This window comes from Pyxicephalus adspersus, chromosome 11, assembly GCF_032062135.1.
Source record: "Pyxicephalus adspersus chromosome 11, UCB_Pads_2.0, whole genome shotgun sequence".
Taxonomy (NCBI): domain Eukaryota; kingdom Metazoa; phylum Chordata; class Amphibia; order Anura; family Pyxicephalidae; genus Pyxicephalus; species Pyxicephalus adspersus.
The window spans coordinates 1598648-1612556 of NC_092868.1; the positions used below are offsets into that span (position 1 = coordinate 1598648).

At 40.0% G+C, this 13909-nt stretch overlaps 1 protein-coding gene across 1 annotated transcript in view; it reads left to right on the forward strand.

Moving 5' to 3' along the window:
* The window catches only part of IFFO2 (intermediate filament family orphan 2), a 45697-nt gene extending 40534 nt beyond the window's left edge, over positions 1–5163 (forward strand). The window contains exons 4-7 of the mRNA XM_072426736.1: positions 983–1215; positions 3132–3273; positions 4256–4348; positions 4784–5163. Coding sequence (XP_072282837.1) covers positions 983–1215; positions 3132–3273; positions 4256–4348; positions 4784–4918 — 603 coding nt within the window. The 3' untranslated portion in view covers positions 4919–5163. The remainder of the gene's footprint in view (positions 1–982; positions 1216–3131; positions 3274–4255; positions 4349–4783) is intronic.
* Positions 5164–13909: the final 8746 nt, after the last annotated feature.

Consider the following 13909-nt stretch of genomic DNA (forward strand, 5'->3'; position numbering starts at 1 on the left):
GTTTCCATCTGTTTTAGACCCCGGCTAAGGAAGGTTTTATATTACAGACTCTATGGTCCTATTTTGGACCTCCCTACACCCATGAATGGGCTTATTTGTAAAGAAAAGCTTATTTAGATCTGAAGACACATAGGGAGCATTAATGGCTCCATCCCATGCCAGCACCCTGAGCTCTGGCGCTATGGCTGGGAATGTTGGGTAAGAGCATCCTATTCTACGCATAGAAGTCTCCTAAAGTCCAATAAATAGTTTAAGGCTGGGTACACACATGCAATGATAGGATTCTTTCCAACGACAAAAGACCTAACAATGCATGAATTAGTGTTTTACATACAGCACTGTTCTGCTTTCCGTAGGGCAGAGGACGAAGAAGCAGCACCCCGCTGTGTTCTCTCCCCTTCACTTTCATTACGATCAGTTGTCATTCATGGATCCGCCAGGACAGATCCGTGAACGATGAGTGCTGCACACACACACCAAATTCTCATCCGATATCAGCCCTGAGGCCATTATCGAGCGAGAATCATCTGACGTGTGCACATTGCCTAACTCTCAGGATCCCCCAATTACTGTAACAAAAAATCTGTGGGTCTACCCTTTAATTTGGAGACAATACATAAGGATATTGTAAAACAATACTTAACAAATGCAAGAAGTTGATTTACTATTTTCAGGGCTAAATTATGCAGGAAAACTACGCATTGTCTGATTCTTAGATCACACCGAACCAGACGGCTCTTGAATAGATTTTTCCATGAACATTTCTGCAGTCAGTCTGCCCCATTGACTTCAATGGATTATTTGACAACCTGCATGTTCACGGAATTATTTATTTCTTAACCAGGAGGTGACAAGTAGAACAATTACGTAGAGATACCGAATATATGATTATTAAAATGCTTCAACCCTTTTGTACAAAGCTTTATTAAAAATATACATTTTGTAAGAAAAAGAGAAGATAATATCCAAATATCCCCCGCAGCCTTTGACCGATCTCGACTCAAAGATCCAGGAAAAAGCAATGAAGGTGGACATGGATATCTGCAGGCGGATTGATATCACCGCCAAGCTGTGTGATGTGGCACAGCAGCGCAATTCCGAGGACGTATCCAGGATGTTCCAGGTGACGGAACTTCTCTCTCTATCACTTTTTAACTTTCTTATTCGGCCAAACGGTCAGCTCTGTGACCCCCTTCCTATTATTTCTTATTTGATGTAAGCACAAAGTGTGGGGAGCCAATCTTGGCAAGGCAGGGGTTGGGGGATCATTTGCTTGGTTGGTGTGGTGATACCGGGTTTAAGTTTGACCTCCAAAACAAATCCAATAATTTTTTTGTTGCTGCACGAAAAAATAAAATTGGAAAGTCTCCTTTCAAAGCTTAACTCCAGACAAACTGCTAAACACACATTTGCAATTTACCCTTCATACCGTGTGCAGGAGCCCTATACTATTTCCAGTGATCTCCCTGGAAATAGTATAGGGCTCCTGCACACGGTATGAAGGTTAAATTGCAAATTTAAATTGAATACGAATTTCTTCCTCATGCCCATAAACCATGCCCGCCTATAGGGGATAAATGGGAGCCATATTGAGTGGTTGCATACCACCCTCTGCTTCTGAGAAGAATATTGTATTTCCATGGTAAACTTAAAAACTTTCTAAATGAGAATGTCAGACTAAGCAGCATCAAAGGACGAGATAGATATCAGATTATACAAATATCCCTCGATACTCCGATTCCAACTCCTGTTTCCAGCAAACTGTCCTGTGCTGATGGTATTGCAGGGGCTTACTTCCACGGGGATGTTAGGGGATTTGGATTCTGTACTGACAACAGAAGCAGCAGCAGCATTTCCAGCCATATATTGCAAGTGGAACTTTTGCAAGGGAGCACAGCAGATTTTATATGTCAGGAATCACTGAAGATGATCTCAAGTATTTGTGAACAATGTCATTTGTTGTGTTTTATAGACTCTCTTCCTATTATCTTCCAGTCTGAATAGAGTAGTAGGACATGTCTGCATTGTAGCGGCCTCTGATAAGCGTCTGGTTGCAGTGAATGGGCCTCCTGTATATTCGCCATTTCCTGTGTTACCAGACTGCGATTAGTATCAGCTCAGACAGTTTTCCTGGGAAGGGATGCGAGAAGCATAAATCCCAGAGATCTCTGCCAAGTCTGACTAGATCTGGGCTCTGCGTCTGTTAGAAGGAAGGAGGCGCTTGTTTAAAAGATGCTGATTGAGTCAGTTTGCTTAAAATATCACAGACCCAACATATGTGCTGATGTCACTCCCTGGACTCCGGGCAAAGACTGAAATGCATCCAATATATTCAGACTTTCTATTTAAAACAAAAGGTTCAGCTGGGATCTTGTAAACTCCGAAAGCTCTCTAATAGCGGAGCAAATTATAAGAAACCTCCGACCTTGACAAGCTGCATTTTTTATATCAAGGCTGCAGTGCAGCAGCTGCATTGACTTTGCAAACCTGACTGCAGCACAGAAGCTTGATGGGAATTAACAGATAAGATGTAATATATGCAAGCTCCTGTAAACACCATTTACCCTTGGGGTGAGCTGTAAGAATGCACCAGTTATACTTTTTTGGGGTAAACATACTTAAAAATAATTGTTAAAGAATAAAATTCCATTTTCAGAGCAGATTTCGCTTTGGTTTCTCAAGGTTTGACTTGGTAAACTGTAAAGATTTCTGAAAAGTGGATAGATTGCTTAAACTGGGGATGCCACAAAATTGAAAGAAATGTTCTAAGGTTATTTTTTTTTTTTAAAGAAATGGGGTTGTGCTAGGTTTAGGAGAGGAGATTATTAGGATGCAAAGACAGAAGTGGAATTCCTGAGCCAGCCAGGGCATTTGTTAGGGAGCCTAGAACCCTGCACTTCTGGTAAAAAGAAAAACTTGCAAAATGTTGTTTTTTTAGGGGAAATACCGGTAACTTCATTCCAGGTTTATTCTCTGAGCAGAATTAGCTGTGAACAATGAGATTCAGCCATTACACCACACTGACACCTAGTGGACGATATTGGCTATAGCAATGTTTGACCATCATCTTACCCATTAAAGAACAAATATCTGCAAAGCTTTCCTACAGAATATTGACACAATTCGCTTCTCTGTTTTGATGTTTTTCATAGGCGAGAGACGTACGACTTTGATGATGACTGTGACAGTTTAACATGGGAAGAAAATGAAGATACGCTGCTGTTATGGGAAGATTTTGCAAACTGTAACCCAACTACAGAAGTTCCACCGGAGGCAAGTTTTCTCCGAACTAATTTATCACAAGAATTGAAAAATCAAAGAGACATGAATATATTCTCTGTAACAGATGATCATTGAACTACAGGAAGTCCCCGGGTTACATACAAGATAGGGATTGTGGGTTTGTTCTTAAGTTGAATTTGTATGTAAGTTGGAACAGGTACATTATTTAATGCAATAAGAACAGAGGATTGTCGCAACATATTAGGCAGCGTGGTGTCGGTTACTATATAAAATACTCCCTGTGAGTTAATTAAACAAAAGCTAAAAAAAAAATTCTTTATGGAGCCTAGACATTCATTAACTTCTGGAGCAAGCTGTGCTTTCATATGCAAAAAGAAACAACGGAGTTTGTCTTGGTTATTAAAGAGTTTCTAGAGGCTGCAGAAAAAGCTTGGCCCTCCAGGATCACTCACAACCTCAGCTGTGTTTAGCAAAAGATTTCTTCTACAAGTCATGCAAACTGCCCCCTTCAAGCCTCCCTCCTGCACATGAGGGAGCAGGGAAGCCACGTTTGTTTGTATCTAGGAGGCAATGTTGGATGTTCTTAACCCGGGGACTACCTGTATATGCTGCTGTGTAGGATATGGAATATAAAATTATACTATAGCAAGCAATAAAGCCACCAGGGTCTTGCAACGTAAAGGCTTTGGGCTCTATTTATACATTATTCTCCTTTCATTTTGCTCATTAACTTTGTTTCTTTCCTGTTCATTTCCTAATATGACAGCTGTGTACTTTTGACAATTGGCCAATAGGTGGCAGAACGAGTCATTGTTTTAATAGGAGGCCTGTAGAGAGATCTGACCATCTGTCTGAATTTCAGAGGAATTGACTGGGGGAATCATTTATAAATAGAGCCCTTTCTCCTCCTTTTTTTTATTTTTAACTTTGAGCAAATAGTTCAGAAAACAAAGAAATATCACTTTCACTTTTCTTTTTTTTTTTAAATCTTCCTCTTATTGTTCTTCTTTAGCAAGAAGAAAGTTTGGGCAATTTAATCCAGGAGACCGAAACGTTCCTGAAAACACGGGACAAGGAGTACCAGGAAACCATCGACCAGATCGAGGTGAGACTGAAGCACAATGCAGCAAAATGATTTATCGAGCTGTCTGATACATAAGATCACAGAATATTGCTAAAGGAGAAAAACAAAATCTAACACTTCCCACCCCATCCGGATCAGTTCCCTAGTCATTACAGCAATGCAAAAGCTGTCCTTGCAGAGCTGAAAAATGCTATTTTCATGGCTGCCAGATCAGAACGCAGAATGATATGTGACCTCTTACTCTGCATATTTGTAAAGCTAAGAGGAGAATGGTATTCTCTGAACCAATAAACGATTAGAATACATTTATTGCTTTTAACAAGAAGTTTGTTCTGTTGGCTTTTGTAACTGTTTCTTTTTTTCTAGTTTAAATAAAAAAAATATTTTGATATACAGCGCTGTGTAATATGTTGGCACTATATAATTACTGTTTATTAATATTTTATGTTTTTACAGCTGGAACTGGCAACAGCAAAAAGTGACATGAATCGGCATCTCCACGAATACATGGAAATGTGCAGCATGAAGAGAGGTCTGGATGTACAGATGGAAACGTGTCGGAGGCTTATAAAGGGATCGGTTGGCAGGTGAGTTACAAAGGCAGATTAACAAAAATAAACATAAATCAAATCAGATAAAAAACCATATGGACATAGCTGATCCTGAGGAAGGCAAAAAATAACCCCTGGTACAATTTGCTCCAACAGGGGAAAAAAAATTCCTTCCTAATCCCATGAGGCAATCGGATGTTCCCTGGATCAGCAGTCTCTGTTATCTTTACTTTAAAGCCTTAATACCCAGTTATTTTCTGTACTTCTAGAAATCATTCAGCTTTTACAGTGCCCTTACAGTGAAGAATCCCTTCCTTATCTGGAGATTAAACTTTTTTTTTCCCTCCATACACAGAGCGCCCCCTTGTGCTTTGTAATGACATTACAGTGAATAATGGGGAAGAGAGTTCTCTATATGGACATTCCTCCAATGACCTACTAATGACTTCCGCACTCACAACCTCATCACACGCACGGCTCTGAGACTTTTCTAGAGCTGCCCCGACTCTCTGGAATGGTCTTCCTCGTCCTATTTGGCTTGCTCCTACTTTCTGCTCATTTTAAAGAGCACTCAAAACCCAACGCTTCACCCTCACCTACCCGTCTTCTTCTGTCTCTTAAACCATCACTACTCCCCACCATTCCATATCCCCCTTCTATTGTGTGATACTTCCACCACCTACTAGATTGTAAGCTCTTCAGGGCAGAGATCTCCCCTCCTTCTCTGTCACCCTCTGTCATTTGCAACCTCTATTTAATGTACAGCGCTGCATATCATGTTGGTGCTATATAAATTTTGTTTAATAATATTTAACCCCTAAAGCAAAAGTGGACCTGTTCCCCACAGAGACCACTTCTATTAGCTGGTTACCTGAAACACAAGACCCACTGGGTTTCTGCGGGCCACAGCTGCACTTTATATAATCTCTGCTTAATTTAAATCTCTCCCACAATGTTTCAGACAGAAAAAAACAAAATGTATGTAAATGAAGCTGGAATCTGAGTTGTTAGTATAAATGTGTATAATATATAAATATATATATATCTATATCACTAGCGATAATGACCCCACGTGGTAGCATGTCGGGTATTACGTACTTGGTGGCACAGCAGGCGGAGAGGCGGTGGATGGCACTGGTTAGGGATTCTATGCAATATGTTTGCCTTATCAGGATGAATGTTTGCTGCGTGCAGGTGGAGGGGGGAATTTGGCTGATCATCCGTCAGTTAATTGTTGGGCTTAAAATGAGTTTTGTCTGCTGGGCTTAGACAGGGAAATAGCACTTAATGAAGGTGAAACAATTACAAATCTGTATCAGTACTGAGAGACATTTTGTTAGCTGAAGCCATATCCAGATGGCACCATTCATGCATAGACAAAGGCACTGCTGCACCTCTTTCTTTTATATTTCCCAGAACGTCCACCCTGAATGATTGGACTCTAATGCTTTCATACAAATGCTCCAGAGAACATAGGTGACAGGTACACTTTTTTATCTGATATTTCAGCTGTCTTTGGTTACTCGTGAGTTGAATCCCTTGTGTATTTGGGCACTAAAATGGCCAACTGGAGTCCAGTGGAACCCCAATAATGAATGAAAAGGATTCAATGACTCCAGCAAGGCCCCATCATTATATAGAACTATACATACCAATGATTTGCAATGCAGCTCTACACATGTGCTCAGATGAGCCAATGCTGCTACTTCACGTCTGTGCAATGTGTTGATTCATTGTCTGCTATTGATGACAATTCCAGCAAATTAAAATCTAATATTATTGATAACACTGAAAATTAATAATGCACAAACTCAACCACAGTGATTCAACCACAGTGCCCATTCCAGACTGAAATATCGTCTTTGGGTATAATTTTCTTCCAGTCTTAAAACTTGAAATGACTGAGATTCTTTTATGTAAAACTCAATGATTGTTAATATTCTCATTTATCCATTTAATATTCACTATGTCCCATTAAAAAAAGGACTGCTGGCAGTCAGAGCAGCAATCCTAAAGCTATGGTTTCTGTACTTTTACATGGGAACAATAGTCTGGATTTATTGAAGCTCTCCAAGGCTGGAGAGGATACACTTTCATCAGTGAAGCTGGGTGATGTAGCAAACCTGGAATGGATGCTATTTCTTAGCAAATGTTTTGAATCTTGGACGAAATCTGTTGAAGGTTTGCTGGATCACCAAGCTTCACTGATGAAAGTATATCCTCTCCAGCCTTTAATAAATCAGGCCCAATGTGTCATCGTAGCTGGTAACAGACAGGATTCTTCTTGTCTGAATTTATAAACTTTGCACATATATACAAGACAGTAACTCTTCTATAAGCAATCATAATTGGCCAGACTAAATACAATATATCGGGGCTCAAATTTCTCCAAGCCTATAAAGTGCAGAAACCACAGCAGCCAATCAGATGGTGTTTCAGTGCTGGGGTGCCTACATGCACCCCATTCCACATTATTCTGATGGTCCAGTCTCGCCCAGCTTTGCTCTGGGCACCTTCATATCTTAATCAGATCAGAGGGAATATTTGGAGGGGTCGTACTATCACCTCTCCGCCTTAGTTTAGACTTTGAAGCCATTTCTGTATATAAAGAGAGTTGATTTGTAGGACTGTTTTTATTTTTCTTACCTTGGTGGCCTTCTATTGTTTTATAGAATCTTCCTCCCCTTTCCTCCTTCGATTATTTGCAGAGATTACTTTGCTGGCCTTCCCTCTCTTGTGTAGCCAAAGCAGAATTGCCCTTTGTAGACTGCAGGGGAATTGGTAAAATTGTTCCGTCATTTTCTTGCAAAATTCAGCTTTGCAATTTGTCGTAGCTGCACGATTACATTTTATTGGAGGGGAAATCTCAGATTTCTGACTGCAACTCTTAAATTACAATTCCAAATAATCTTCATAGCAAGAGCTTGTTTTCTAATGATGTGATATTGTGTTCTCCTATCGATGGTGCGGGGCACCACTTGGACTTAAGTGACACCTATTAACTTTTGGAACTTGGAGCCCTCCAACTATTAGGGGAGCTTCATCTAAAATATGCAACCTGGGACCCCCGGGAAGATCTTCTTCACTTTCTGTCTAGGTGACACGTAGGTAGAAAGTGAAAGAAAATCATCTTCTTATTACTATGGCCTATAGGACAAAGACCGTAAAAGAGAAATTTAGAACACAGTGTGTGTGGGGTAGCATGGTGGCTCAGTGGTTAGCACTCTGGTCTTTGCAGCGCTGGGTCCCAGGTTGGAATCTCGGCCAGGACACTATCTGCATGGAGTTTGCAGGTTCTCCCTGGGTTTTGGTGGGTTTCCTCCGGGTACTCCGGTTTCCTCCCACATTCCAAAAACATGCAGTTAGGTCAATTGGCTTCCCCCTAAAATTGTCCTTAGACTGTAATGACATATGACTATGGTAGGGACATTAGATTGTGAGCTCCATTGAAGGACAGCTAGTCACATGACTATGGACTTTACAGTGCTGTGTGAGAAGAAGCTGTAGGTGTTTGGCAGCCCCTGTATTGGGTAAACAGCCAGGTGGTTACTAAAAGGTGCTGGGTGGTGCGCCCAGCTAAAAGGGCCAGGGAGAACACAACTTACATTTTTAAATACTGAAACAAGTTCTATATTCACTGTGATTACTACATTTTATGTTTCGAGTCAATCTGAGTGCTTCCCCCTGCAATAATTGCCCTTCTGAGCCAAAATCATTGCCATACAGTTTTACCAATTCCCCTGTTGGAAGGGTGTAAATACCATCCCCCAATCTCATGTACATAGATCTCCTTTTGTATTTGTCATCGTGGGTCACAAACGTACCAAAAACCTGCTGGGTTTGCAAGTCGTTCGATATGCTGCAGATCTCTTGTGTTTCAGCAGACTGTAAATACTTCTTTTTGTATTTTGTAACAGACGTGTCATATTGACATATTTTGTAGACAATTATAAGGACTCTTTTATTATACATTTTTATATAGGGGACTGGAAATGTATCGTTTTTGACTTAAATGTCACAGAACGTAAGGCGCTGGATGTTAATGGAGGAAAACGTGATACTTTTTAAGCGGTGACCTTCAGTAAATTCTATTCAGATTCCAAAAATGGTCAAGAACGATCTTGTTACATTTAATAATTTAAAGAAAACAAAGCAGGGAATACCTTTCTAAATGTTGTCTTCCCCAAATATGGCACTTTGCACTCCTGATCAGGGTGAAACAATTGGAAGTTGGGGTATCCAGTAGGGTTTGATGACTACTCGGTGATCCATGATATGAGGTGGAAGGAGATCGGAGATCCATTGAACTCTTCTTTTCTATTGGTGGACTTTCTGATAAGTAACTGGAAGCAGCCATGTTAAAGCGGAACTAAACTCAAAATAAAAAAATCACACTTACCTTTAATTACGCAGATCCATCGGGGGGGTTTCTTCCCACGTCATCCCAGTATCTGTCTTTGGGAAAGGGCCGGGCACCGACATCTTTTCTGTTCTTCTTCCTCAATCACCCGATCTGGCACTGCGCAGGCGCAAGATTGGGTGACGTACATAGGGAAAAAGATTGCCGATCTCACTGCACATGCGTGAGAGCAGTAACTTTTTTTTTCCATTAACCCCCTGGCATTCTAATTCTGTCCGTATTTTCATGCAAAAAGCATTACATTTTTTTGCATGGAAATTTATTTTACATTGTAGGCCTATAATTCTTAGGCATAATTCACCAAAATATGTCCAATATTTAATAAATTTAATGATAAACTTTAAATAAAAAAACACAAAAGTCTGTTAACAGAAATTAGAAAAAAAATACATTTTTACTTTACAGATATTTTATTCAAAGTAAACATTTTGAGTTTAGGTCCGCTTTAATGTCTTGCATACAGGAAGTGATGCATTAAACTGGATCATTGATGGTGATTGGACAACACTGTAGCATATAGAAGTAATTGGAGGCTTTTTAAAGACAAGGATAAGAAAAAAAAATGCTAAGAAAAGCTTCTTTCCTATCACTACAGGGCCACAGCTTCCATAGGCACTCATGGATGGAGTAATAAACCTTTTTTAGCGGCCAAGGCTAGAACATTTAAGCAATGGCCCAAGTGTTATAAGTAATGCTTTAATAGTTGGATCACCCGCAAACAGTGGGCCCTGTATAACCTTTCCTGCAGGTTAGAGGCCTAGACCAGGAAAAGCTTGCTGCGGATTGGTGGGTTTGGGAGGGCTTTCTTTTAGCAATGCTGGTAAAGCCCAATCGAACGACCTGATTGGCTGTTTTATTTAAAAGGTGCAGGGGTGTATATATGTAAGAAAAGGGCGGTGAGTGGGATATTAATACTTGCATGTAAGCAGCGATGATGCTGTTGTCTGGTGGCTCATTGGGAACAAGCAAGACTTGAAAAGTAGCTGTAACGAATAATAAATGTTATCTGCAGTTCCTGGGGGGGGTAAATGTTCTCTATAAGCTTAATTCTATTTATAAATAAAATAATGTATATTCTATTTTTATGAACAAAATCTTTTTAAAAAGGAAAAAAAAACTTTTTTCTAATTTTTCTTTCCACTCAGTATTCTGGCATCTTACAAATCAATAGACATAAGGCATAAATGATGAGGACAGAAAATGTAACGGGTCACTTGTACGAGGAATGATAAACTCTCGTACAGACTTTTATTGTAGAAGTTTGTTGAGCCAATGCAACTTTTGTTAGAGGATTGTGCACAGGACGATTTGCTTTCTTCAGGTCTGGGAAATCGAAAAAAGACTAGAAGGGTTTTCAGAATTAGGTATAGTGAGTAATTTTACTGTGTATTGATGGCATACATAATATACAATTAGTGCAATAGTACATTGACCACTGGGTGGCACTAGACAATGACCACTGGGTGGCACTAGACATTGACCACTAGGTGGCAGTGGACAGAGGGTCTTTTATCAGGTCATTTGGGACTTACTGATTTGGGAAAAGTCTAAAGGTAAACATCCAAATATAGGGATTGCTACCTTTATGTATAGATTTAAAGCTGAATATTTTATACAGACGCAGTTTGAAAAAGTAAGCAAAACTTCCTGTGTGAGTGCTGTAACAGGAAAAAGTCTCTCCTGCAGCTGCAGAACTAAAAGTCTCAGCATGTCCTATAAAAGGTAACATTATGGGCTCAATAAACTCTTACAAGTTCATCTATAACAAACCTATTTTTCTGTTTAGTGTTTGAGTATCGGCAGTGACTTCAGCAATTTGTACGGTTCTAATACATTTACTGTATGGAAGCTCTGTCTCTTGTGAATTGAAAAATGTGAAACATTCGGATTGTTTTTCATCCAAAAAATTTGTAGACTTGACACTGGAGAATGTAGACATGAACTAAGAAAAATCTGAATTCTATGCCATTGTGATCCTCTGTGTATTGGATGTACGTTTATTTCTGTTTTATTGTCTGCTTGTATTAAGCTATTTGTCCGGGGCAGAGAACGCAGCCATGTGTCCTGCTAGCAGATACTGGTTGTTTAATGATTTGTGCAACAATGGAATTACAGGTTCTGCCTAAAATTCCCTTTGTCCCCCTCCTGCCTACATTACAAGGGGTAAATCCTTGCCTATAGCTGAGGGGTGCAAAAAGCAAATTTACTTTTTTCTCTTTATATTATTCAGCTTCTGGGTTGCTGGGAGTCCTGCAAATACAACGCCGGACTGCTGCTCCTGCATTGTAGGTGGCTCAGTGGTTAGCACTCCGGCCTTTGCAGCGCTAGGTGCCAGGTTGGAATCTCGGCCAGGACACTATCTGCATGGAGTTTGCAGGTTCTCCCTGTGTTTGTGTGGGTTTCCTCCGGGTACTCCGGTTTCCTCCCACATTCCAAAAACATGCAGTTAGGTTAATTGGCTTCACCCCAAATTGACCTTAGATTGTAATAATTGACATGTGACTATGGGGGGACATTAGATTGTGAGCTTTGAGGGACAGCTAGTGACATGACTATGGGCTTTGTACAGCGCTGTGTAATATGTTAGCGCTATATAAATACTGTATTATAATGATAATAATGACACCAGTGCTTAATCCCCCTCAGATATAAGTGAATATTTTACCCCTGCAGTGAATGCGGTTGGGAATTTCTAGGCAGATCCTGTAGTTTGCTTTTACGCCGGTCATACATGTGACAAGAACCTATAATACACCACAAATAATATGATTTCACGTAAATCAGGAAATGTAAAACTTAACAAAATTATAATTGAAATGGTTAAAAACTGTTTAACAAATTTGTTCAAAATGATCTTAATCTTATTAATACTCTGATTTGTGGTCAATCAAAACCTCCATTATTGCTCCGTGTATGGCCGGCTTTATGGAGGTGGCTGTGTTTGGCGATATCTCACAGAATCCAGGTACTAATGGTAAATTACCTGCCTGACCCCTCTATTGTGTTGTACTAATGGTAATTTTACCTATTTTACCTATACAGGCTCTCTTAGTTAATATTTATATGCAGTCAGCACCCCCTATGCCATCCATGAAATGGTTCAGTCCAGGGGTGTGAGAAGAAAGGGCTCTTCTGATTGGCTGGCATTGCCTTATCTGTTACATTGTATCATGTGCTCACCTATATTCAGGTGTTTGCTGACAATGAACCTTCTGGCAAATCCTGAATATTTACTGATCACAGGGAACCCTACAAGAGCCTGTATACTTATAATAGGTTAAAAAGCTATATATACTTAGCTCTCTGTCCTGCCATAATGAATATCAGGGTAGTGAAGAATCCCTTTGGGCAATGTGGTCCCAGAAGCACTTAAAAAATTAACTCATTTTTGGAAAGGAATGCGGGAGGTGACAAGAACCAAAATATTGTACCCCATAAAGAACAGCACATATATTGAACACGGTGCACTTACCTCCCATTGACCTTCCCACATATCAGTCCTGGATGTTGTATATTATTTTATGTTTGTGCCTTTGTATATACAGACTGTGTGGGATCAGGAATTTTGTACAGGATTATATTATTTTCTTTTATTTAGTCTGTCCTTCACCTGATCAGCATTTCTTCTAATAGTTTTGGCTGGGACACAGATGGGTCTATGTGTTCGCCCCAGGGTAGGGCAGCCATTGATGGGGATATGGTACTTTTATCTCTTTGTTTAAAAAAAAAAATAATAACTTAAAATACAAAACAAAACTTTCAATAAATGCCAAAACTCTGGAACTTGTGTGGTGTTCTTATTTCTTTTGTAAAGTGATTTAGATTCATTGGGTTATATTGATCACTGGGCCTCTGTATGGTTTGGGGTCACTTATTGTGGGGATTGGCTTCAAAACGCATTAGCTGCAAATAGGTATCTCATGTTTTATTTCATTTCACACTTTTATTCACCCAAAAAAGAGGAAATTCCAGTGTTTTCCTGAATCATCACGGCACTATATGTAAAAACACAACGTTTATCCTCCTGGCTCTATGGGGGACCTGCTCACAGACCGCACACAGCAGCTGGCACACCTGGCTGCACCCCCTCCGACTCAAAGCCAGGTGCTTCCTAGCCATTCCTAATTTCTGGGCTGGAGTGCCTGGCTACCTCCATTCCTTCCTGGACACTCCGGGCTTGGATCCCAAATTAAGAGCTGCAATAAACCTATTAACAGCCATATCCAGGCCCTTTAATCCATTTTCCAGGGAAACCTGAGATTTATGATGCCAAATACTCCCTGAATATATATACAGGTAGGCCCCAGGTTACATACAAGATAGGGACTGTAGATTTGTTCTTAAGTTGAATTTGTATGTATGTCAGAACAGGTCCATTATTTTAATGAATGCAATTAGGACAGATGTTTGTCTCCTAATAATATTAGGCAGCATGGTGTCAGTTACTGTATAAAATTCTCACTGTGAGTTAATCACAAACAAAGCAGGGAAACTTGTGAAGCAATCTGTGCTTTGATATGCAAAAAGAAACAACTGCAGAGTTTGTCTTGGTCATTTAAGAGATACAAGAGCTTGCAGAAAGAGCTCACCCACCTAATTGTTCGTTCATGT